The sequence below is a fragment of the Aotus nancymaae genome, unplaced genomic scaffold (genome assembly GCF_030222135.1).
Source record: "Aotus nancymaae isolate 86718 unplaced genomic scaffold, 86718_ANA_hifiasm-v0.15.2.pri h1tg000007l, whole genome shotgun sequence".
NCBI classification, from domain to species: Eukaryota; Metazoa; Chordata; class Mammalia; order Primates; family Aotidae; genus Aotus; species Aotus nancymaae.
The window spans coordinates 64,774,407-64,798,827 of NW_026988418.1; the positions used below are offsets into that span (position 1 = coordinate 64,774,407).

The 24,421-nt window shown below is 49.0% G+C and overlaps 1 protein-coding gene across 1 annotated transcript; it reads right to left on the reverse strand.

Annotated features, from left to right (window-relative positions):
• Positions 1-7,496: 7,496 nt before the first annotated feature.
• PROK1 (prokineticin 1) lies at positions 7,497-13,656 on the reverse strand. Its single transcript, XM_012468014.2, has 3 exons — positions 13,517-13,656; positions 10,728-10,853; positions 7,497-8,596 (listed from the first exon to the last, which is right to left on the reverse strand). Exons 1-3 carry the CDS (start codon positions 13,586-13,588, stop codon positions 8,477-8,479), a joined length of 318 nt encoding a protein of 105 aa, XP_012323437.1. The 5' UTR covers positions 13,589-13,656; the 3' UTR covers positions 7,497-8,476.
• Between the last annotated feature and the right edge of the window lie 10,765 nt (positions 13,657-24,421).

Genomic DNA, 24,421 nt, shown 5'->3' on the forward strand with positions numbered 1-24,421 from the left:
GCTGGAACTTCTCCTAATGGAAACTAGCCTCTCTACCACTTGGGAAGAAATGTAGGATTTTCATTATTTGTCTAACTGATTTCCTTCAAAGGTTGGGGTGATGGATCAGGGCGGTGTTTCTCTGAGAGTGGGAGGTACAAGGAGCACCTGAGTCAGGGTCTAAGCGGTGAAGGGCTTGTTTAAGGCCCCACAGAAGCAGAGTCCCGGCAGTGGTATCTTCCTTTGGTGCTCGGAGTTGGGGGAGAGCAACACTCTTAGCGCTGCCTCTCCTAGACGGGAGCCGCAGCAGCGTGAGGCCTGCCTCAGGGAACACACGTGGTTTGGGAGGTTCAATCTGGACATAATCTGACAAGAGCCAGGACAGACTTCAAAGCCCACTCTCCTTATGCTTTTTCTACAAAACAATTAAAATAAACAAATAGCACAGTATTAAGATCACAGCCCGTATTGAGCAAACATTGCATTTTACTGTGAAACAGTGACTCATATGTTTAAGCAAGGTATTAAGAAGTACTAAGATAAGATTTGCGTATCTACGTTCCCAAATGGAGCTGTTATTGAGCTCTGCCTACATAAACCTGTGCTTCTAAACTTCAGGATAATAACAACATGATCTTCCTACCGTATTCAGCTTCTGGGGAATTAAAGCACATCTGAGAAAAGGTTTTTCATTCCTTCTCGAGCGTTTTATTAGTTTACCTCACTCAAGAGATACCTACAGGTATTGCTAGTTTAGTGTGCTGGTTACAACATGTAGGTGCGATTTTTATTATTTCCATTATACAGATGAGGAAACTGAGGTACTGAGAGGTTTAGTAACTTTGGGTCAAAAGTCCCTAGTAAGTATCCAAACTAGGGTTCAAACTCAGGCCATCCGTGCAGTGAACCACTGTGCCACCCCACCCCATAGGAAACATAATAGCTTTGCCACTAATTCAATGAGAAATGCCAATCCGGCAAAATATAAAATGACAAGAAAATGTCAAGCTGCCATTTGACATATTTGTTTACTTAATCTTTGGGGTTTAGTTTTGAGACAGAATTTCACAGGCTCCTCTATGACTCGTCTCTGTAAGAAATGTGCCCACGGCTTCCTACTCACCAGTGTTTCTCTCTGTTTAGATCCAGTTAATCGTCCTCTTTAACCTACAGCTTCCACATAAGGGCCCCTCTGTTCTCAGTAGACCCGGAATATTCTCCTGCCCTGTGCCAGGCCAGCCCCCGCAGGAGCTCCAAATCCTTCCAAGAACTACGCTCGTGTTTCTCTTCCAAGTTGCACGGAAACAAATATGTCTGTGGCCGATGGGCAGCAGAGACTGTCAAGTAGGCAGGGGGCTGAGACAGGAAAGGGTCTTCTGGACAAAAGGACGATAAATCACATCCCTCCTGTGACCTGGACCATGTGGTCTTCCCAAGACCCAAGCACTGCCCCCAGGTGAGTGTAGAACCGAGACAGGGCAGAGCAGAGTGGCAGGACCTACTTAGATAAGAAGTACTTAGATAAAATCTGCACATCTACGAACCGAGACAGGGTGGCTGTGTTCGGGCCGGCAGAGCCCTTAGTCATAAATATGGGATGGAAAACCTCAGTGGGGAAGCTGACTCTATTATTCACCTAAAGTTGTTCACCCCAGTGATTCTGTGGCCTTGGGCTTCTGAGTCTAGGCTCGGATCCAACAAGGGTTGGAGCCAGAGGAGGCATCTCATCTTTCAGCCTTCCTCCTTGTCAGGTCCAGGGTCAGCTGTCCAGGGTGCAGTTCTAAAGGGGGCACAAAACATCCCTGCAGTCAGTAGAAGACTCAGAGCCAGTTAAGGCCTGTACCAGCTAACTCAGCCACTACATAGGGACCCCTCTGCTCCCACCAGGTGGGCAGTGCCCTTCAGTGGAAAAAAAAACAATTCCTTACATGCATCTTAAGATGCTGTCCCAGGAAACTGAAACCCCAGACTGCAGCGTGCACAGTATGGTGGTTTTGTTCTGCTCGTAGACGAGCTCTTTAATCATCTAAATTGAAAACAGTTTAGTATGCCATTGGCGTAGAAGATGTTTGAGTAGAAAACCACATATAACAGATGCCTTATTTGGTACATTAGCAAAGAAATACACAGTTCAGGTTAATACCAAATCATTCTCTTCACCCTACACAACAAATATTAAGTGAACATTTTTTAAAAATATCCATTTGAAGGAATATCAAGCCACGGTCCAGCCCAGAATGCCCACCCTCCTTGCTGGTGATGTGCCCTGGGGCTCGAAGATCTCCTGGGTCCCTGGAAGCGCCAAACCTCAGAGACCGTGAACCCCAGCCCCTTCCTGGCCTCGTCCTTTTCAATTCTACAAACTGAGGTTGTAGAGCTATTTTTTTTTTCTTTTTTACTTTTTGGATTTTAATACTTTTAAAACAGCTTTATGGTGCTATAACTCACATACCAGACCACTCATCCATTTAAAATATACGCGGTGGCTCAAGCCTGTAATCCCAGCACTTTGGGAGGCCGAGGCGGGTGGATCACGAGGTCAAGAGATCGAGACCATCCTGGTCAACATGGTGAAACCCCGTCTCTACTAAAAATACAAAAAATTAGCTGGGCATGGTGGTGTGTGCCTGTAATCCAGCTACTCAGGAGGCTGAGGCAGGAGAATTGCCTGAACCCAGGAGGCAGAGGTTGTGGTGAGCCGAGATCACGCCATTGCACTCCAGCCTGGGTAACAAGAGTGAAACTCCGTCTCAAAATAAAATAAAATATACAATTCAAATAATTTTTAGGATACTCACAGAGTTGTGCCACCGTGCCTACTGTCTAATTTTGAACATTCTTGTGGCCCCAAAAAGAACATTAACAGTCACTCCCCACTTTCTTGCCTCCAGCCCACCCCTAGCCCTGGAAGACAGCTCATCTATTGCTGTCTCTAAAGTTACTTCTTCAGGACATTTCCCGTAAATGGAATTATACGAGATGTGGCCTTTTGTGACTGGCTTCTTTTGCTTAGTGTGGTGTTTTCAAGGTTTCTCCACATTATGGTGCATATCAATGCTTCATTCCTTTTAACGGCTGCGTAATACTCCATTGTGTGCCTATAGCGTGTTGTATTCATTCACTTGTCATGCGATGGAGAAGACCTGTTTGTTTAACGGTGGCTCTTTTTGTTTTCCTTTCCCGCTCCCAATCAGAACAGGTGTCCCCAGTGATACCCAGACAGAGAATCCGCCCCCGGTCTGCCTTATGCTTCCTTCCCCCTCTGGTAGAATCTGATTTTTTGACACAGCCCAGGCAAATCCTCAAGGTTGACTCTTGGGCTGGCCTCAATGGTCAAGGCCGGCTCATGAGCCTCAGGCAGTGGCTCACACCTGTAATCCCAGTGCTCTGGGAGGCCAAGGAAGGAGGATTGCTTGAGCCCAGGAGTTTGAGACGAGCCCGGACAGTATATGGGTCACATTTTCAAGCAGCAATTTCTGGAACCCAGTGATTGTCACTGTCAAGGATATGAAGGAGTAGGAATCCTGCTGTGGTCTGAATGTCCCCCCAAATTTATGTATTGAAACTTAACTGCCAATGCGATAATATTAAGAGGCAGAGCCTTTGGGAGTGATTAGGTCAGACTAGGCTCTGCCCTTGTCGATGGGATTAGCGCCCTTATAAAAGGGCTCCAGGGAACTAGCCAGCCCCTTTTGCCCTACTACCTTTTGCCATATGAGGGTATAAAAAGAAAGCCTTGAGGAGACTGTGAATCTGCTGGCGCCTTGATCTTGGACTTCACAACCTCCAGAATTGTGAGAAATACATTTCTGTTCTTTATAAATCACTCCGTCACAGGTATTTTGTTATAGCAGCGGAAGTGGAGCAAGGCAAACACCCAGTGCTGCCCTCCATAGCCCAAGGGTCTTGGCCCCACCTCAGCCCCAGCCCAAGCATGGCCACCCTAGACAAACACACACTCTAAGTAAAATCCGGTGTCAATCATCCTGCAAACTCAGCTCTGAAGCAGGTCCCCAGCCACAGAGCCTCTGCTGAGCTGACCTTTTCCTTTGGCTTTCGGAGGCTTCCGGCTTCTCCTTGGGTCTCTCCTATGACCACTGCCTCCTGGGGCCTCAGAAGGGTGTCAGATGATGGACAGGAGGGACAGCAGTCAGCATGCACTCACCTGTGCCTGCTCGGTCATCTGCCAGTTCTATGGACTACACCATTCCATGTTCACTGTTAAATATTCGGATGGAGTTGGCTTTAGCCAGCAGATTTCCACTTAATCTCCTTTGAGTGTTTCAGGCCCTCGGGAGAGCTCCCGGGATAACTCTGCTCTGGCCTCTACCCTCCTGTCAGTCTGTGTCTAGCCTTTACTCCTTGGTGCAGAGGGTTCGAGGCTCTAGCCCACCCCGGCCTCCTTTTGGATACCAGGGAGAGGGTGGAAGCATTAACCAAGGCGAATGACAGAAATGCAGATTTGGGGAGGGGATCGAATGATGAAAAAGCCTCAGAGAGGCAGCTCTTCTTGTTCATGCTGTGTCCCAGGGATACACAAATGAAGGAAGGGGACACTTGGTAGTGTTACTGTGATCCCCGCCCATCGGAGGGGGTGTCCTCAGCCTTTCCTAAAACGCCTCTGAAGAAAGACGTGTCCAGGATGGCACAGGGCCCATGCAGCAATTAAGCATTTTTCGTGTGGTCCATAGGGTGGCATACCTCTTTCCACAAATGGAAACTCCGTCCCTCTAAACCTGTTCCCGAGTCTAACGTTTGGGGATATCTGCAGAATGGTCCCCATCTGCTTTGAAGAGTGACCTCTTTCTGAGTCTCCCCTCTTTTCCACTTCCGATCTTCTGCGCTATACCCCACTTTAACCACTAGATGGCAGAAGACACCACCAGTTGGGGAGGAAAGTGATGGAGCCAAATGAAAGGAAGTAAAAGCTGAATTGAAGGCTCCTCCCTATCTTGAAGATTTGTCAATATCACCTGATTCTAATTTAATTTAATTCTTTTAGAATTCATTTTTCTTATAGGTACATTCTTATAAGTAAATTATTTTTATGTTTTTGAAAAACATATTCCTGAATATAAAGAATGCTAACAAAAATATTCTTCTTGACCTCCCCAGACTCCCCTCTCTCTGCCCTTTTGTCTTCAGTAATAACAATGGGGACCAATTTTACATTCCTCAAAATTCAGATAATAAAAAATGAGAATGGTCTTAGGCAATATACTACATTTGATCAAAAAAGACAAGAACTCCCAAACCAGTACAGAAGAATGTGAAACTAAGATACAGAAGACAAATACAACAAAAAATATATGTAAGAAATTGCAAAAGAGATGAAAACAAAAATAAAAATGAAATAGCACTGATGGACAGCCATTGCGGCTCACTCCTGTAATCCCAGCACTTCGGGAGGCAAAGGCAGGCAGTTCACTGGAGCCCATGAGTTCAAAACCAGCCCAGGCAAGAAAGCAAGACCCCATCTCTACAAAAAAAATTAAAAATTAGGCAGACTTGGCTAGGTACAGTGGTTAATGCCTGTAATCTCAGCACTTTGGGAGGCTGAGTCAGGCAGATCATTTGAGGCCAGGAGTTCAAGACCAGCTTGGGCAACATGGCTAAACCATATCTCTACTAAAAATACAAAAATTAGCTAAGCATGGTGGTGCATGCCTGTAATCCCAGCTACTCGGGAGGCTGAGGCACAGAAATCACTGGAACCCAGGAGGCGGAGGTTGCAATGAGCTGAGATCGCACCACTGCACTCCAGCCTGGGCAAGAGCCAGACTCTGTTTCAAAAAAAAAAAAAAATTAGCCAGGCTTGCTGGCACAAAGCTATGGTCCTAGCCACTCAGAAGGCTGAGGCCAGAGGATGGCTTGAGCCCAGGGCATCGAGGCTGCAGTGAGCTATAACCATGCCACTACACTGCAGCCTGGGTGATAAAGACCCTGTCTCAAAAAAACAAAAAAAAAGTGCATTGACTCTTAACCTTTCCAGTTGGTATGACATAGTTTCAAACTGCATATCAGGATTTGTGTAACGGGCCAGGTGCAGTGGCCCACGCCTATCATCCCCTTGGGAGGCCAAAGCAGGAAGATTGCTTGAACCCACAGTTTGAGACCAGCCTCAGCAACATAACAAGACCCCATCTTTACCAAAAAAAAAAAAAAAAAAAAAAAAAAAAGCTAGGCATGGTGGCACATGCTTGTAGTCCTAGCTACTTGAAAGGCTGAGGAAGGAGTATCATTTGAGCCCAAAGGTTCGAGGCTGCAGTGAGCTATGATCATGCTCCTATACTCTAGCCTAAGTGGTAAAAAGAGACCCCCTCTCTTAAAAAAAAAGAAAGAAAGAAAGAAAAGAATATGAAAATGGGTCCAATTAGCAGATTGGTGCAAAAGTAATTGCGGTTTTGCATTACTTTTAATGGCAAAATTGCAATTACTTTTGCACCACCTGGCATGTTAGTGAGCACCACGGGGTGTCCCGGTGCCTGCAGCCACCTTCGCCTGCCCCCTGCTGCTCTGAGACAGGACCTTGCCTCATTCAGGATGGCTCTGCTTGCAGGGAGGGACACAATGTAGCAAAGAGCCCCACAAAAGCCCAGCGGGCAGCAATCAGTGGTACCTTGAGGAAAGCTATGAATGACAAAGGACAGGATGGTGAAGATGGAATCCTGGATGTGGAAGGGAACTTTATATCCAGGACCTGAGCTGAAACCAAGAGAAAGATTCACAGGCTGCAAGAAAGCCCCAAGTAAGCACAGCAGGTGGCAACGTCTGTAAAAGGAGACAAAAACAGAGAAAGGCCGGTGTCGGGGCCTGGCCTGGCTTGAGAGGGTCCTGGAGTAAAGACCGTCCCGGGTATCCGCTGAGCAGGGAGGGCTGGTGGATGAAGAACACACGCAGAGCCAGCCCTCAGGGACGGCAGGAGCCCTCCAGGCCTCAGAAACCAGTCTTCCTGGAGTCTTCTGAGCAACAGAATGGGACATGATGTACTTTCCTATTGTATGTTACATTTTTCTAGACTAAGAATTGAAGAGGAAAAGAAAGAGCGAGACCAGGAAGCTACATTTAGAGGAAGCTCCCAGCCTCTGGGTTAAGATGGAGGGCTCAGGACCTTGCCAGCTCCATCAGCAATGTGGATTTCTTCTCTCCAGGCACACAGTGGCCTGGTGGGGTCAAATATTTGACCTCAAATAAAAGGGCCCAAATTTCAAAAATAAGAGTGGCAGCTAAGCGGTCTCAGCCATGGAGTCTTCCCAGCCCATGCCAGCTGACGGCCCCTTCCTGCCCCTAACCCTTCTGAGCAGCTCACTCCCTGCCCAGAGCTCACGGGGCTGCTTCTCATCCTTTCTTCAAAAAGACCCTGAAATCCACTCTCTCCAAAAAACATGCCCTGACGGTGTGGGGAGGGGAGGAACACCAGTCACACTACTCCTGCACCTGGACACAACCTGGTCATTGCCACCGAGGCATAGGCCCTGGCTGAAACCCACAGCAGGAACACCACACCACACATCTTGGTTCAGTTCATGCTTTTATTCTGAAGCCAGCAGGTCAGTGTGTAGTTGTCTTCCTGGTCTGAAACCAATGCCCCTTTCAGTCCCTGCCCTGCTCCCCCTCCCTTGCACCCACCCAATCTGGACAGAGGACTGCCCTCCTCAAAGTCACCGCCCTGCTCTCAGGGCTGATCCTTGGAAAGGAGCTGTTTAAGGAAACACGCTAACTGCCTTCTAATATGTCAGTATCAGATTAGAACCACCACCATTTGCATTTTAATGGAAAAGCTGTGGGAATTGGGGGCTTCAGTGGTTAACTGGTAAAGTGTGGTAAGAGGGGGCCTTCAAGGCATGACAATTGGGGCAGAAAGTCAGGCCACAGGCTGGCCGGGACCAGAGCCTTCAGGGCACTGATTGACCTCCCTGGCTCCCTACACCTGCCTTGGGGTGACTGTCCGCTGCTCTCTGGAAAGAGCCGACCTTGAGCTTGTGGTCTAAAACTAAAGAGTTAACCAATCAAAGGAAGATGAACAACCCACAGATTGGTCCCCATAGACATCGAATAGAGGGCCTGAGGGTCAGGCCAGGACCTGGGACTCAGCAAGGCACCTGGGAGCCTGTGCTCAGGAATGTCTAGTTCAGTCCTAGGGGCACCTGTGGGGAGAGGGGCAGGGCCCAGGGAAGAGAGCAGGTCACCTGGGGAGGGGAGGGGGAATGTCCTTTCTGCCATTCGCCACTTCTCTGGCAAATGAGCAGGGAAGAGAACCAGGCTGGCCACCTCTCACGCCACAGCCTCAAGCTGGGACATCTTCAGGCCAACCTGGGGACCGTGTCATGTTGGGAGGTGTGTCTGCCTGTGTTCATATGTGCGTACTAGGCAAGAGAGATCAGGGTAGTCAGTGCAGGCACTGGGAGAGTTATGGGAGCTGGGTTGCATGGCAGAAATCAAAATCCAGGCTGTGCTCAAGAAAAGGATGGTGGGCATCCTGAGACCAGGCAAGCGCCTAAAAGTTGATGTTCTTCAAGTCCATGGAGCAGCGGTACCTGCCATCCAGGAACCTGGAGCACAGCAGGTTGGGAGAGCAAGGACAGGTGTGGTGCTGGCGCTTCCTAAAGAAGGGGACCTAAGGAGAGAAGAAAGCCACACCTTCACCAAAGGGAGGGGGGCGGGCCTCCTGGCAGCAGTCTCTGCTCAGCCCAGCCCTGGCAAATGTCTCCCCCAACTCCCTGGCCCACTCCCCCATTGCACCTAGCACAACAATGCTAGCAATTAGAAATGAGGAAACTGAGGCACAGAGTGGCTAGGCAATGTGCTAAGATCACACAGCTAATTTGTGGAGGAGCTAGGATTTGCACCCAGGCTATCTGGCTCTGGAGACTCAGCGCGCGCACACACACACACACACACACACACACACACACACACACACACACACATTCATGATTGAAAGTCTGTTGCTCATCCATTATGGGCTCATAACTCCGTGGTGGGTGCTGCAAGTGCAGCTGTGAACAGGACAGCCACCATCTCTGCCCTGACCCACAGCCCAGAGGAGTGTTAAACCACTGGGGTATCCCCAGGGAGAAGTTAGGAGCATGGGCCCAGTGTCAGATTGCCTGGGTTCAAATCCCAGGTCTACCACTTCCTGGCTGTGTGACGATCAGCAGATCATTTGGCCTCTCTGTGCCTCAGCTTTATCGTTTGTAAAATGGGTTAATAACAGCACCTACCACATATGGTTATAAAGAGGTTAAAATGACAAAAAGCACCCAGTATGAAGGGTGGCGTGTAGGAAGCACTCAGCATTAGGTTTTATTACCACTGTTGTCCTTACTGGGAATATGGGTCTGCAGCTGAACCACCTCATGTACCCCAGGGTTATAAGGACTGCCACGTTGTCCGGCCTCTTTAACCACTCCCTGCCCCTCTTCACCCTGGGACACGAGGTTAGGCGGGGCTGTGATTGGGAGAGAGACTGCTGGAGGATGCTCTGTGCCCAGATGAGCCCCGAGCCAGGGTGCAGGCAAGTCCCCGAAGAGCACAAAAGGTGTCTGAGTCCAGGTGGAAGGCGGCTGGTAAGCCTGAGAGCCTGTGCTCAGGAATGTCTAATTCAGACAGCGGGGTACATGTGGGGAGAGGGGCAAAGCCCAGGGAGGAGAGCAGGTCACCCGAGAGCCTGTGGAAACGCCTTCATTGCTTTTAATACCTCGATGTCAGACTAGATAGAACCACCAGCATTTGCATTTTAATGAAAACGCTGTGGGACTTGGGAGCTTCACTGGTTAGCTGGTGAAGTGTGGTAAAGTGGCTCGGGGAGGGAGTGCAGGGAGGCTGTGGCTCCAGAGGACCCTGGACTGGGAGCTGGCTGTCAGGGAGGGGGAGCAGGGCAGGAGCTGTGTACTTAGGGCACAAGAGTGAGTGACTTCTTAGAAAGTGGGCACCTGGCTTGCCTCACTGTAGACCTGACCAGGTGTGGAAGGTGATTTTGTGGGTCTTCTTTTGTGTTCCTGAAAGGAGGTCCCTACAGAGCAAAGGGCATGTGAGATCCTTTCAAAATCTGAATTCGTCAGACCCGTAAGGGATATTAGAGGCAGTGGGTCTGCTCCACTCATTGTCTGTGTGTGGCCCAAGAGCAGGTGAGCTAATTTGCCCAAGTCCACACAGCAAATTATGGTCTGGGAATGCCCAGACTAACAGCCTATGAGATCAGAGGTACCCCTCCACCCAAGGCCACCCCCCAAACGCAAAGAGGCCGTGCCCAACATCAGTGAGGCATAACTAGAGCTGGCATCAGAAAGCCGCCGTTCCAGTCCCAGCTCTGTCTCATTGGCTGCGTGCCTTGAGCAAGTCACATGACTCTGCTGGACTCAGTTTCCTCAGCATTGCCCAGGGTTGCTGTGAGGATCAAATTAGGCCAGCGCTTCTCTCCAACCTGTGCTAGAAGTCTGTAGGTAGATCGTGTCAGACCTGTACAAATAAATGTACAGATGTCTGACCTGCAGTGCACTAAGTAAGGTGGGTGCCTGATGGTGGGGAGGCACAGCAACCCCATAGCTGCCGGCTTCCCCTTGACATTCAGGGGCTGGATCAGGGCAGGGTCAGCTGTCGGAGGACGGTGAAGTCCTCTGGAGCCACAGCCTCCCCAAACTTCCTCTCTGGAGCCCTCCTAGCTAGAGGAAGGCTCCAGGACCTCACCCCCTGCTCCCCACATGGCTCACCCACATCTGTGCACCTGTGCAGTGTCTGCACAGTACCTTGTGGCTGCCGGGGTGGCACTCCTCGCCTTCCCGCCCCAGCGGGGTGCACATCCTCAGCCCTCGAAGCCACAGGCTGATGGCACAGCAGGTGCCTGCTCCACACTGGACATCCCGCTCACAGGCCTGCAGGTGGGAGAGAGAAGGGAGCAGCCCATTAGTGCACCCAAGAGAAAGCAGAAGGGAAGGGTAGATCCAAAAAGCCTTTATCAGGACGGAGGGAGAAGAGGCTGAGCGTATCACCCCCGGCCTTAGCCTAACAGAACGCCCTGGGCCATGCTTTATTGCCCTGCTCCTCTCATGGGGAGGCTCAGGGCTTAGCGGGGCATTGGAACTGGATCTGAGGAACCGTCCAAGCTCCTTGAGGCTACTCAGTAGGAAGACAATCCTCCTTTTCTGACAAGGCTGGAGGATAGAAGGCATAGCTTTTCTAGGGCTAGGAGATATACAATGAATGCTGGTGGAATTGAATTAATTAGCATTCTCAGAGGTGGGAGGGACCCTGATGGCCCAAATTCCTGGGTGGTCAGTGCTGAGTTGCCTTGGACCAGGAGTCTCCAGCCCTGACCCTGCACTGTGGTCAGTGCCTCCCCTCTGCATGGTGGCACCCCACCCTGGCCCTCAGAGCCCCAGCCTCAGCCGACTGGCCAGCATCCAGTGAACAGGTGCCTCTCCCAGGGTTTCCCTTCTGACTTCCCTGATCTCCAGGGAGGATCACAGAATAGGGGCTGAGTGGCCCTGCCTGGTTTGGGAAGGTGCCATTTGTAAAGAAGGCCACCTGAGCCCATGTTAAACAGAAGCCAGGGCTGGGGAAGACAGAACTCTGAACGGCTCCAGACTCAGGCGGGGACCTGATGAAGAAGCATCCACACTTTCCACTCTCAGAGACGCTACGTGGCTTTTCTGAGCTGAAATCCAAAGCTGTTTTGGATCACTCTTCTCCAGTAAAACCTGTGGGCACCTTCCTGCTGCGGTGTGGGACGCGGCAGGACCTGGAAGCCTCCTACTTCTTCAGACCCAAGAGGGAAAGAGTGGGTGCCAGCTCCACTGATCACGCAGAGGAGCTACGGGCCACCCAGCTGTGCCTGTCTCCAGCCCAGCAAGGGCGCATCTCACACCCAGCCAGGCCCCGAAAGCTCAGGGTTGGGGTATAGGAAGCCCCAGTTGACTTCTTCTCCCACAGAGGTGGGGCATTGCTGTCCCACTCCCGGAAGAAGGACCAGAAAGCCTTGAATGTGGGGACAGTCCCAGTCCGGGAAGCTGGGGAGTGTGGAGGGGGTGGAGCCTGGCTTCCTGCTGAGAGTCAGACGTGGGATACCAGCAGGACCAGGAGGATGTGGGGAGCCTGGGGGGTCCTGACTTCCCATTACTGCCCTGTCCTAACCACTCATCTGTCTTTCCTGCCTTTCCCCTTACCTAGGGAAATGTGCTCTCCTACTGAGCTTTCCACCATGAGAATGTTTGCCTGCCGCTCTCAGATCTGCCTGCCCTGCTACCGCTCTGGGCCAGTGCTGAAGCTGGCACCTGTGTGAGGTGAGCCTGGCATCTGGGCAGCCACGTGGCGCGGCTCCAGCCCTCACAGTGCAGCAGCCGGGGCTTCTCCCCGTTGCCCTCCCAGAATTCCAAGCTACCCCGTCGAAGGGCAGCCCTCGGTGTAAACACTTCATTAGGTATAATTCTGCCTTTGCAATTATTATTATTATTTTTTTTGCTTTGGATCTCAAAAGCATTTGACTCAACTTTAATATTTGTTCTTTTGAACTCAGTCTTTTTCCTTTAAAAGAGAAAAGAAAGAATTTTTCCTTTCTGTGAATAGTAAAACTAACCCATTTCCAGGAATTGTTTGGCATTTCTCTACATTTCCGTTCTCTGTGTAAAAAGCTGGAGGAGGCTGAACTAAAACTTAGTTCCCTGCTCCCCCCAACCTTTTTCTCCCGGTGGGTGGCTTTTATATGGAAAGCGCTCAGGTAAAGCTTTGCTTTCTGCTTTAATAAGAATGGTCCTGCTACCATAACACATCATGTGCCCTGTTAGAAGGTGGTTCGAGGTAAAAGCAACCTTCTGAGAGAAAACCGTGATTTGAGTATTTTGAACCAATTGTACAGTGACCGTATACCAAACCTCTGCTTCGAGACTGGATTTCTACTTGTTATCTGAACGCTTGCTTTGGGGTACACTCAGCTGAATGTTAGTGTCACCCATATTCCTCTCAGAACCAACTGGGCAGGCACAGAGGAAGGAGTTTCAAAGATATCCTTTCTAAGCAGAGGTTCAATTTACACAATAGAAGTTTATAAGCTTATCACCTTTAATTAAGCTTACTGCCTTGAATATAATTTCAATATAATTTACATGCTATGTAAATTATATTAATATGTGAACCAGACCATTAATAAATATTAAAATTCACACAAAAGACAAATTAGGGTAGGCTAATCCACTTTATAAAGGAATTCCTTATTATACAACAGGAATCTGCATTTTATCAAAGGACTGAACTTCAAAATGTTCAATGCATTTAAAACAGGATTTGATTCATACACAGCTTCTCAAAAGCAGAGCCCATTTAGTAGAGTGAGGTCTAACTAGTCTGAAAATCACATGCAATCGCTCTCTGAAGGGCTAATAGACAATGTAATAGACAATGTCTAATGCCTAACTCCCCATTCCTTTTGGTTCACAGCGTGTTGAGCCCACAGAGCCTCCTGCATGGTCCCTGGGCTCACATCCCATGCAGAGCCTGACATCTTCCCAAAACCAAGGGGAACAGAGAATGTTAGGCAACTTACCCCTGTGATCACAGCACACTCAGACACAGTTACTAGGAGGAGCATGATTGAGACTTGCATGGCACCTCTCATGGTCACTTGGGGTAAAGGCAAAACACTGCCCACTTGGATGCCTCTCGGTTCCTCCGGCTCAGCCTTGTGCCCAGCAAGCTAGAAAGGCTGGGCACTCCTGCATGCCCCGCCTCCTCCCAGATGTTTACACTCAGGATCCAGGGCTGCCTGTGGATGCCTCGTCTCCGCTCTTCCCTTCTCGAACACCCATGTCATTCAGATGATCTCAGAAGCGAAGATGAGACCTGAATCTCTAACAGCAACAAATCAACATCAAAACCAATAAAAATGGATACTTCAGGGGCTTTGACAGTTGCTCTGACTCTCCCAAGAATGCAGTGATTCAGACAGTTATGCACATTTCACTCGATGTTCTTTTCTGCCTCTGGGCATCCTTCTATCCTACTTGGGGCAGAGGGAAGGCTCTGGTAATGAATTAAGGGATTAGCAACATCACCATTTATTCTTCCTGCACCAAACTATGCAACAGACAGGATTATTGGTTCCCTCAGACTCACACCAAGAATTATCTACGCATTTACCATGGGCTCAACACAGAGGCAGTTGAGAAGACAGAAAAGGGTGAGGTGGTATCCTTATTTCTCTAAAGGTTAAAGTTACAGTGAGGAGACATAAAACAGTGAGGAAAAAAAAGACCAGGCTTGTGGGGCTGGTGTTCCTACGTGACACACACAAGGATTTGCTCTCTCATGGGCTCAGGATGAACACCAGCAAGTGTCACTTCGCATAAGGACCAAAAGGAAGAAAGCCAGCAAACACACAGGTCACACACTCTCTCAGTATCCTGGAGAGCCGAGTTGGGCTGGACTGTGGCAGAAAGTTACTAGAGCTACACCACTGGTCTTCCAGTCTTAGGGATGAGCATGAGAGTGGCCTTATCTGTGAGCGTACAAACACAGTGTGCTCAGATACTAGTCTGGTGGGAAGTTGACTTTGGGGATGGCCCCTCCTCCTGCGAGGGAAGCCCCTGACCCCAGCCCTCTCTGTGTCAGATGACCCAGAGAGAGCTCCCAGTCCTTTGTCAGATGATCTGCCTTCTCTCCACAATAATAAAAGTCAATATTTCCCAAGGTATGTGTTGCAATGTGTCAATACACAAATAAACAAGAGACCACTACAGTCAAATATTTGGAAGGCACAAACCAGCTTGCTTTTTGCAGAACTTTCATATGCTAACAAGTGTTTGAAACACCAAGTGGGAAATGCAGTTTCAGCATTTCACAGTTTCATCCACAAAGGCTTTTCTCGTCAAGGTCTCATGGGTTTAGCGTTTCCACATGGAAATGTTGACAGGCCCTTATCAGTGCAGAGCTAGATTAACTAGCACAGGGGCTGGGAGCTAAGCACCTGGAGGCAGACACTTGACTTCAGATCCATGACTTCATGACCTTGAAAATATTGCTAATCTCTCCAAGCCTTGGTTTTCCTATCTTAACCTGGGGAGAAGAATAGCATTTAAATCATAGGATTTTGTGAGTATTCATCTACTTATTTATTCATTGACTATATTTATTGAGAGCCTACTGTATTGGAGGCACTGTTCATGTCACTAGAAACACAGCAGTAAACAAAACAAACTCCTCATGTAATTTTGACTCTCTTCAAGGAGATGGGTAATAGACAAATAAACAGATTTGTAATAAAATGGCCTGTTGTGCTGAGCACTGTTAAAAAGGAAGGCAGAGGACCAGGCATGGTGGCTCACACTTGTAATTCCAGCACCTTGGTTTCAGAGGCCGAGGCAGGCAGATCACTTGGAGGTCAGGAGTTCGAGACCAGCCTGACCAACATGGTGAAACCCCATCTTTAGTAAAAATACAAAAATCAGCCGTGTGTGGTGGCTCACACCTGTAATCCCAGCTACCCAGGAGGCTGAGGCAGGAGAATCGCTTGAACCTGGGAGGCAGAGTTTGCAGTGAGCTGAGATTGTGCCACTGCACTCCAGTCTAGACAATAAAGCGAGACTCCAGCTCAAAAAAAAAAAAAAAAAGAAGGCAGGGAAGGCAACAGAGCTTGACAAGGCGTTGTATTTTAGATGTGGCAAGGGTATCTCTGAGAAGACACTTGCACAGATGGCTGAGAAAGTGAAGAAGGGAGCTGGGCAGAGCCTGGAGGAAAAGTCAGTGCAAAGGCCCTGGGGCAGGGCTCCTTGGCCAGTTCCAGGAGAAGCAAGGAGCGATGTAAGACAGGGGATGGATGGGAGGGACTGCAGTTGGAGCAGGAGCCTCATGGGACATGGCAGGGACCTGACTCCCAGTATGATGGGAATCCTTGGAGAGTTTGGAGCAGGGGAGAGGCAGGATGTGGTTTACAGCTGGGTCTTTTTTTTTTTTTTTTAGAAACAGGGTCTTGCTCTGTTGCCCAGGCTGGAGTGCAATTATAGCTCACTGCAGCCTGGAACTCCTAGGCTCAAGTGATCCTCCTGCCTCAGCCTCCTGGATAGCTAGGACTGTAGACATGCACCACCTCACCTGGCCTGATTCACACCTTGAAAGGATCCCTCTGACTGCAGGTGGAGAGTTAAGTGAGATGAAGTATGTGAAGTGCTTACACAATGCCCGGCAGACAGCAGCACTTGCTACCAATTGGCAATTTTTACTATAAATGTATGAACCTGTATGCTTTAATATAAAATTCTCCTGGGAGCTGAGAATCAAACTAATGAGTCTGTAAGGCCCACCTGTACACTGTGACACTGGGCCGGGCTGGTGACAAAAGAACCAAAAGACTACCAGCCTTGGAGGACCTTCCACTCTGGGAGAAAAGCTGCCTAGGGAGGAGGCAGCACTTTGCTGGGGGCTTGGAACAGCTCACAGAAGCGGTCCTGTGGGCTCTGCTTGCCCTGCACACACTATCCCACCTCACAAGGTCACCTTCCAGGAGACAGTATTAGATAATGTGGTTCTCAGGCTAACACCCGCCCCATTCACTCCCCTATTCTCCCTCCCTCCCTCCCAGCTGCCCGAAACACACAAAACTAATCATCTCACAATTGCAGTGAAGAATGGTAGCAAAAAATACTGTTGCAAAACAAAACCAATAACATTGATTAAAAGCATTTTATTTCTCTTGAATGCTAGTGCTTGAGAAAAAGCCAGTTTAATTAGAGGAGGGTGGTGAAGCCCTCAGTTTCTGTCCTAGTCCAGCCACCCACTGATGACATGAACTGGCACAAGTTATCTCACCTCTCTGAGCCTCAGTTTTATCTTCTGAAACATGAGAATAATACCCTCCTCTCAGGTGTATTACGAGAAGTACATGACAGAACTCTCGGAGTGCTTGACACTCTAGGGGGTTGAACGGTAGTTCCAGAAAGATGTCTCTGTTGCACTCCAACCTGTGAATATGGCCGAATTTGGGGAAAAGCGCTTTGCATATGTAATTAGGTTAAGGATCTTGACACGAGATCATTCAGTGTTACAGAAGTGAGTCCTAAATCCAATGGCAAATGTTCCTGTAAGAGAGAGAAGAGGAGAAGGCCATGGGGAGCAGAGGCAACGATTGGAGTTGTGCTGCCACAAGCCAAGGAAAACCAGCAGCCACCAGGAGCTCGAATACGCAAGGAAGGATTCTCCCCTAGAGAGTTCAAAGCGAATATGGCCTGACTAATGCCTTGATTTCAGACTTCTGGCCCCTTGACCTACGAAAAACTAAATGTCTGTTGTTTTTAGCCGCTGCGTTTGTGGCAACTCGTTAGAGCAGCTGTGGGAACCAGCACAGGCACTCACAGCATATCTGCCCCTCCTCTCGTGTTATCCTTCCATCAGGTATGGTGTGGGACCAAGAAAACCAGGTCCTGGCCAGCACTACAATAAAACTCTGTTTCCTTAACTAATCACTGCAGAGAAGGCCTCCTTGAAGAGCAAAATCTGAATGATACACTGTCCCTCCCTCACCTAGGCTGTTCAGAGGACTAGACCCCAGGGAACCAGAAACAAGGAGCCACTCCCTTCAGGCCTCCCAGTGGCACTGCTCAAGGCCAGGGCAGGATAATTAATTCTCCTTTATCTTGGCTTCTTTTAAAGACACTCCCAGAATTTATAGCTTGTATGCGTTTGTTTCTTAACCTGTTCTAAGAAATGCTACAACACGTCTTCCTCTGGGGCCCTGTGGCATTTGGTTATTTTCACTAAGCTCCCCTGTCACAATTCCTAAGGAGTCTACATAGAAACTGAGAGTCACAGGCAGGGTAAAAACTGTTTCACTGCCCAGAGGGGACATGGCCCAGGCTGACCCAGGAGGCCGGGGAGAAGCCAGCCACAGCGGGGAAAGGGCTTTCTCTCCACAGCTCTCTCTCCTGCCTGCTGCTAGGGCAGGACTTTGCATTTTTAATCCCAAGGTTTCATCCCAAGGCAGTCTGGCCTGTTTCTACCCACTCACTGCACAGAGAAAGAGCCTGAACCCAGAAGGGTTATGAAAGTGACTAAGTCACATAGCTAGACAGCAGCAGAGCCCAAACGCCACCCAGCTATGTCCCAGGAGGAGGCCTGCAATGAAGAAGCCTGGGTTTGAGTCCCAGCTGTGCACCAAGATCAGCCAGATTCTCTCACTCATTCCAGTCTGTATCTTCAGCACTTGCCTCACCTCCCAGATTTTTAGGGGAACTGAAGGAGAGAGGGTGGGCTAACACATCTGTGGACTGGGATATCGTTCATGATGGGACATTGCTCTTCAGCCCCATTGGAGCCCTCATCATTTAGCTGGAAAGGTGAAAAGGAGAGCCATTCTAAGAGAACCATCTTCTCAGGCCACAGGGCTGGGAAAATTCTTTAAGAAAATTCCATGATAACTTGGCAGAGTCTAGGAAAGGAGGTGCAGCAGAAGGATCTCAGCATAAGCAGTGTCTGTACCTCCTCATGCCTGATCAGCCTTGGGCACAGGATGGGGGCTCACTTAGGAGCTGCCAAGTTGGCAGATCAGCCAAGGACTGGAGAAAAGGCACAAGAGGCCTTTTTCCTTTTGAGACAGAGTCTCACTCTAGTGCCAAGGCTGGAATGCAGGGGCACGATCTCAGCTCACTGCAACCTGCACCTCCTGGGTTCAAGTGATTCTCGTGCCTCAGCCTCCCAAGTAGCTAGGATTATAGGTGTGCACCAACACACCTGGCTAATTTTTTGTATTTTGGGTAGAGGACGAGGTTTCACCATGTTGGCCAGGCTGGTCTTGAATTCCTGGCCTCAACAGATCCACCCACCTCAGCCTCCCAAAGTGCTGAAATTGCAGGTGTGAACTACTGCCCCCGGCCACAAGAGGACATTAATAAGCTCCACCATCTACCTCCACCATCTCACCACAATACCCATCCCATCCCACCTTCCCCTCCCACTCTGGGACTTCTCCCACCCACCCCCACACCAGGTTTGGTAATAATCTCCAGTTTCAGCCCCCTGCTCTGCCCTTGGGATGGGGTATCCCTGAAGGTTTATATTTGGGGGAATCTGGGCCCTGAGCCCAGAGGTACACTTCACAGTCTGGACCTGCTAAAGCTTTTCCCAAGAGGCCCCACCCAGGAGAAAGCTTGGGGCCCTTCCCTCTTAGCCAATGTTCCCAAACTTGGAGCCCAAGGCTGAGTTTGGGGCTTAGGTTGGAAGCTTGACAGGAGAATGTCCTATCCCACCTGCATTACCAGCCTCAGGTCCCCCCACCCACCCACCAAGAAGTCCAGCCTGCTAATCTTCTGATCATCTTGTTCCCCAGCAGCCTTCAATTTCCCCCCACATCACCCTGTCACCTGTCAGCTTCCAAATGCTCTAACCCTATGTATTAGTCCATTCTCACATTACTATAAGGAAATACCCAAGAATGGGTAATTTATAAAGAAAAGAGGCTTAATCGACTCACAGATCTGCATGGCTGGGGAAGCCTCAGGAAACTTACAATCACGTAATCCTCGAAAGCTTGGGTGCCATTTCAAGACCTACCGTAAAACAGTGCACACACTCTCTGGCTCTGTAACTCAGCCTGCACTGGGCCAGAAAAAGTGCAGTCCTGGGACTCTGCCTTATAGGGTGACATGGGTCTGCGTCCCCAACCAAATCTCATCTTGAATTGTAATAATTCCCACGTATCAAGTACGGCACCCAGTATACCTTAACTTCAGAGTCTTCCTGAATCTGAGTGTCAGTAGGGGAAATACCAGATGCTTATAAAGCCATCAGATCTCATGAGAACTCACTATCATAAGAACAGCATGTGGGAAACTGCCCCCATGATTCAGTTGCCTCCCACTGGGTCCCGCACTTGATATGTGGGAATTATTACAACTCAAGATGAGATTTGGGTGGGGCGCAAAGCCAAACCGTACGTCACCCTATAAGGCAGAGGCCCAGGACTGCACTCTCTCTCTGGCCCACTGCAGGCTGAGTTCCAGAGCCAGAGAGTGGGTGTGCTGTTTTAGGGTAGGTCTTGAAATGGCAACCAAGCTTGTGAGGAAGAAGTGAAGGAATTACAGATGCTTAGCCTGAAAAAGCAGCTATAATGTCAACTTTCAACTGCAGTGATCCATTACTGGGCAGTCTATGTGCATTATCCAATGTCCTAAGTAGACATCACTACCGCATCACTAAGCCAGCTGAGGAAATGGCGGCTCCATGATGGCTCAAAGTCACACAGATTGTGCGACAATGTCCTATCACAGGGGTAGAGCCTGACCCCAAATCTAACTCCAGATGCCCACTTCTGACTGCTGTGCTGCACTGCCTCTCACAAATGAGGTAGTTGTGTTGCCCCAAAAGGCAAACACAGGATCAAAGTTTGGAAGGTACAGGGAAGATTTTAGCCCAGTATAAGGAAGAATATCCCAGCAGACAAGGGAATCGGCTGCTATGGAGGCAGTGAGCTTCTCTTTGCTAGATATGTTCAGAAAGAGGCCTTATGGCTGACCCTCTGTCAGGGAGGATATGGTGAGGATTTCTGCTCTTATTAGCCTTTAAGATCCTAGGAGATTGAATATACAAATGGACAGCAGAAAAGCCAGACCATATCTAAAAACAGGGATTGCACCTACGATCTGCAGCAACAAGCCCAGGAAACCAGCCCCTTTTCTACCATAAACAGTCCAAGAAGCCCAGCTACCTTAAGTCGGATTTGCAAGAAATCATGCTGCTCTCACAATAAACCAGGAAGCCAAACAATAACTCCTGTAAACAATCAGCCCCAAGTGACCAGGACTTGATTAATAACCAGCAGCCTCCATGCTAATTTTTGTCTCTGCTTCCAAGTTAGGACAAACCAGAGAAAGCTAAATATGCACCCCCTCCAATCATAAAGGATGCCTGCTTCTAGTGAGCCCTCCTACAGCTTCCCCAGGCCAGCAGCCGCCAATCAGGAAACACCTGAAGCCTTCCCTTTGTCCCACTGTGGAGCTTTCCCACTCCTCTGCCTGCCTTTGAGTCTCTGTCAATACACAGGTGAGGGTGGCTGACTCCCTTGCTATAGCAAGCTTGGGCCAAGTAGCTTTTGATTTTCTCGTTTGGTCTTTGTTTATTTTTACAATCCTTCCAAATGCTAATATTTGAATGAATGAGAGAGTGTGTGTGTGTGTGTGTGTGTGTGTATGTATGTGTTTGTGTGTGTGTGTGAGAGAGAGAGAGAGAGAGATTCTATGCCCAGGTGCGATCATGTATACCCACGTGCATAAGTATATATCTCATATGTTACTCTTGCCTGTGGATCGCTGGCATCCTAGGCCCAGCTCACGGACTTTCTGGACCTTGGATAAGTTCCTCACAGCAGGTTCCCCTGGTGCCCCACAACATCATGTCCCCTGGGCCCATCTTTGATTTCAGGAGCAGCTGAGATAGAAAATTCCATGTGAGCTCAGATTCACCTTGTGCTAACAGGATCAATCTGGAAAAAACGCTTTTCCCCATGTGATGTTCATGGCCTCTCTGTACTGCAGGAGCTCAACCCACTCAGCACAGCCTGCAAGTGCTGGAAGTTAATCCCTCCCCACTGAAGGAACACTCAACCAGAGGGAGTAGGAACCAGTGGGTTAAATGCTCCAAGCTAGATCTGGGGGCCCTGAAAGACTCTGGCCTGCAATCTGGAGAACACATTATTTATCAGCATTCCTTCTTTCCTTGCTTCTTTCTCCCCACTCTTTCTTCTATTTTCTAGAATCACCTTCAAATAAACTACTGGCACCCAAACCTTTGCCTCTGGCTCTGTTTTCTGGGGACCCAACCTAAGATGTAGACTCAACATTTTAGGATTTATTTTTCTTCTCTACAAAATAAGGGGCTTTCAGACACAGTGCCTCAGGGGCTATCCTGGGAGGAAGGGGATCCTCCTGAGGCTAGAAGGGTCCAGCAGAAAGCTGCCCGCGCCACTCGGACAGAGCTGCTCCACTTTCGGCAATTTCACATGCTTGAGGTCCGCGTGAGTTCACTTTCTGAAAGGACCTGTGCTTTGACATCTTGGAAGACCAGTGCCTGAGCTCATCTTTGATTTCAGTGGCAGCTGAGATAAAAAATTCCACCTGAGCTCAGATTCAGCCAGGCTTTTGGCAATTGCGCTCCTTCCCTCCAACTCTGAAGGCAGCTTCAGAAAGAGCTCAGGCCCCCAGCTACTCCTGCTGAGGTGGAGCCTGTTGTCTGAAGCTGCATTACAGGGACTCCTCTCCAAGGACATGAGGTCTCATCAAAATGAAACATGGGGTTAGTTAGTATGCGCCCTTGGCTGGATATTTCCAATAAATTTCTGAACATTCCTACGTGAAATAAATTTCTTCTTGTAAGAGGATCCCCTAGGCACTAGAAACTCTTTGGTTTATTAGCTTGTTGACCCTCCTATAAATGTCAAAGCCATCCTCTCAATGGGAGCCCAGCAATGTCTTTGAAGTGGCAGAGAGCATAAACATTTCAGGACTGCCTTACTAATGGCAGGGGCTCCCAGAGACAATCTGGAGCCTTCAGCCTCCTTGCATTCTAGTGACTCCCACACAGGCAGGAAGATGCCAGAGTTGGAGGAAAAGGAGGGAAATTGCTAGAACTCAGAGGCCCAGAAACATGGAAAGCTGTGGTAGGCAGGACTCCCTTCCCTGAAGGAGTCAGAGAAGATGTCTTCCTCTTTGTGCTGGCCAGATCAGAGTTCTTGGGAGAGGAGAACCCAGGAGTTAATGCTCCCAGCTAGTCTGCATCTGGTCTAGCTTCTCTCTAGGCATAGTTATGGCATGGGCCAAAGAAAACTCAGAGTCAGGGGAGGGCCAGCAGAAAGCCCCCAAAGGGCCAAAGCCACTATCCTGCCCCTGAATTTTCTGTGTGTGGTCTTCTCTGGCCTTGATTTTCCACCCACAGAATGGGGTGAACGCCCCTCTGAAAATCACAGAACGTTAGAACCAACAAGGGCTTAGATCTTCCAGCAGTCTCTTCGAGTCTGACCTCAACTGGTCCAGCTTCCCCCTGGCCAGACCCCTGCTTGTCCTATACCATTGCTCACCCAGCACTCCCAGGTCACCCCCCAAAATTGTCTCCTGGCCCTTTGTAACTCAAGGTATCTTCCTCAGCACCTGATCTTTCAGGTACACAGACCACATACAACCCAAAGGGCTGCACTGTTACAAACAGGCCTTCTTAAGGTGCTATTTCCATGACAAAAAAAATGAGCAATTTTTCAAACTATTTGACTGTGACCCACCATAAGACATAAATTAGAGCTCAGCAGCCACAAGCACGAATTTATGTTTATATAAAACTAAAATAAAGGGTTTATGAAATAATACTTATCCCTACCACATTTAATGCACTCTGATATATTTTCTATTGTAGTCTAATCTGTTTCATCTTTTAGTGCTGGTTGCAACCCTCTAAACCAGGGATCAGCAAATATTTTCTGAAAAGGCCACAGAGTAAATATTTTAGGCTTTGATGACTATATGATCTCTGTCACAAGTAGTTAACTCTGCCACTGTAGTGGGAAAGCTGCCACCGGCAACAGGAAGCGAGTGGGGGTGGCTGTGCTCCGATGAAACTTTACTTACACAAGCAGGTGGTGGGCTGGATTTGACCCATAAGCTGTGATCTAAACTGATTTCAGGACCCACAGATGGACATCAATCTACATTTTGAAAAACATTGCTGGAGGGGACCACTCCCCACGTCTTTTCTTCTAACCAAGTTTTGCTCAGTGTGTACCTCCCCTACGTGTATTGCAATTCCCCAGGGAACTTCAAAGCTGTGATTCAGGGGAAGCTGACCATATTCCCAGCAGCTGTGCTGAATCTTGAACAGTCAATCCTGTAACTGTGGATGCTGTAGAGGTGTACAGGTGAGCTATGTTGGCCTGATTAGTCAGAAGGGAAGGCCATAAAGTCTATGCTTGGGAGAGTGGTTTCTTTCTTTCTATGGCTGGGTGAATCAAAGAATCATGGAGCCTTTCTCCTTCCACCAAGGGGAGTTGGAGAGTCGGTACCATAGGGGTAACCAGTCTTAGGAAAAAAGCCAGTGCCGAGGATGACAGAGCAGAAAGACGAAAGAAGCTGGATCCTTGATTTGATCACTTGTTAAGTGACTAAACCAGGCTCTCTGTCTCTTGTACCCAGAAGCATTCTGATACAAACGCAGTACATCAAGAGGCAGGCTCCTGCCCAAAGACAGCACATTGGCTCTATCCCAAACAACTGCAAGCTTCTGGGGAAAGATCCGACAAGTCCTCATTCCAAGCAGCCAGGGCCCGAGCCCTTCACCAGCTGACTAGAGTCCCCTCTCCCCATTGATGCCAGCTCCACAGAAGCCAGCAGCCTTTAAGGTGATCTAGGCTCTGGGTCCAGTGCTCTTTCCTTCCTCACATAGGCTGGTAAAAGTAGGAACAAGTGAAATCAGGACCAACTCACTC

Bases quoted from the DNA above. Each gene is read 5' to 3' on its own strand.
- PROK1 (XM_012468014.2), bottom strand. From the start codon at position 13,588: ATGAGAGGTGCCATGCAAGTCTCAATCATGCTCCTCCTAGTAACTGTG. The intron at 10,854-13,516 runs GTAAGTTGCCTA...TCCCACCTGCAG, and splicing joins AGTGTGCTGTGATCACAGGG to GCCTGTGAGCGGGATGTCCA. The intron at 8,597-10,727 runs GTACTGTGCAGA...TTCTCTCCTTAG, and splicing joins GCCACCCCGGCAGCCACAAG to GTCCCCTTCTTTAGGAAGCG.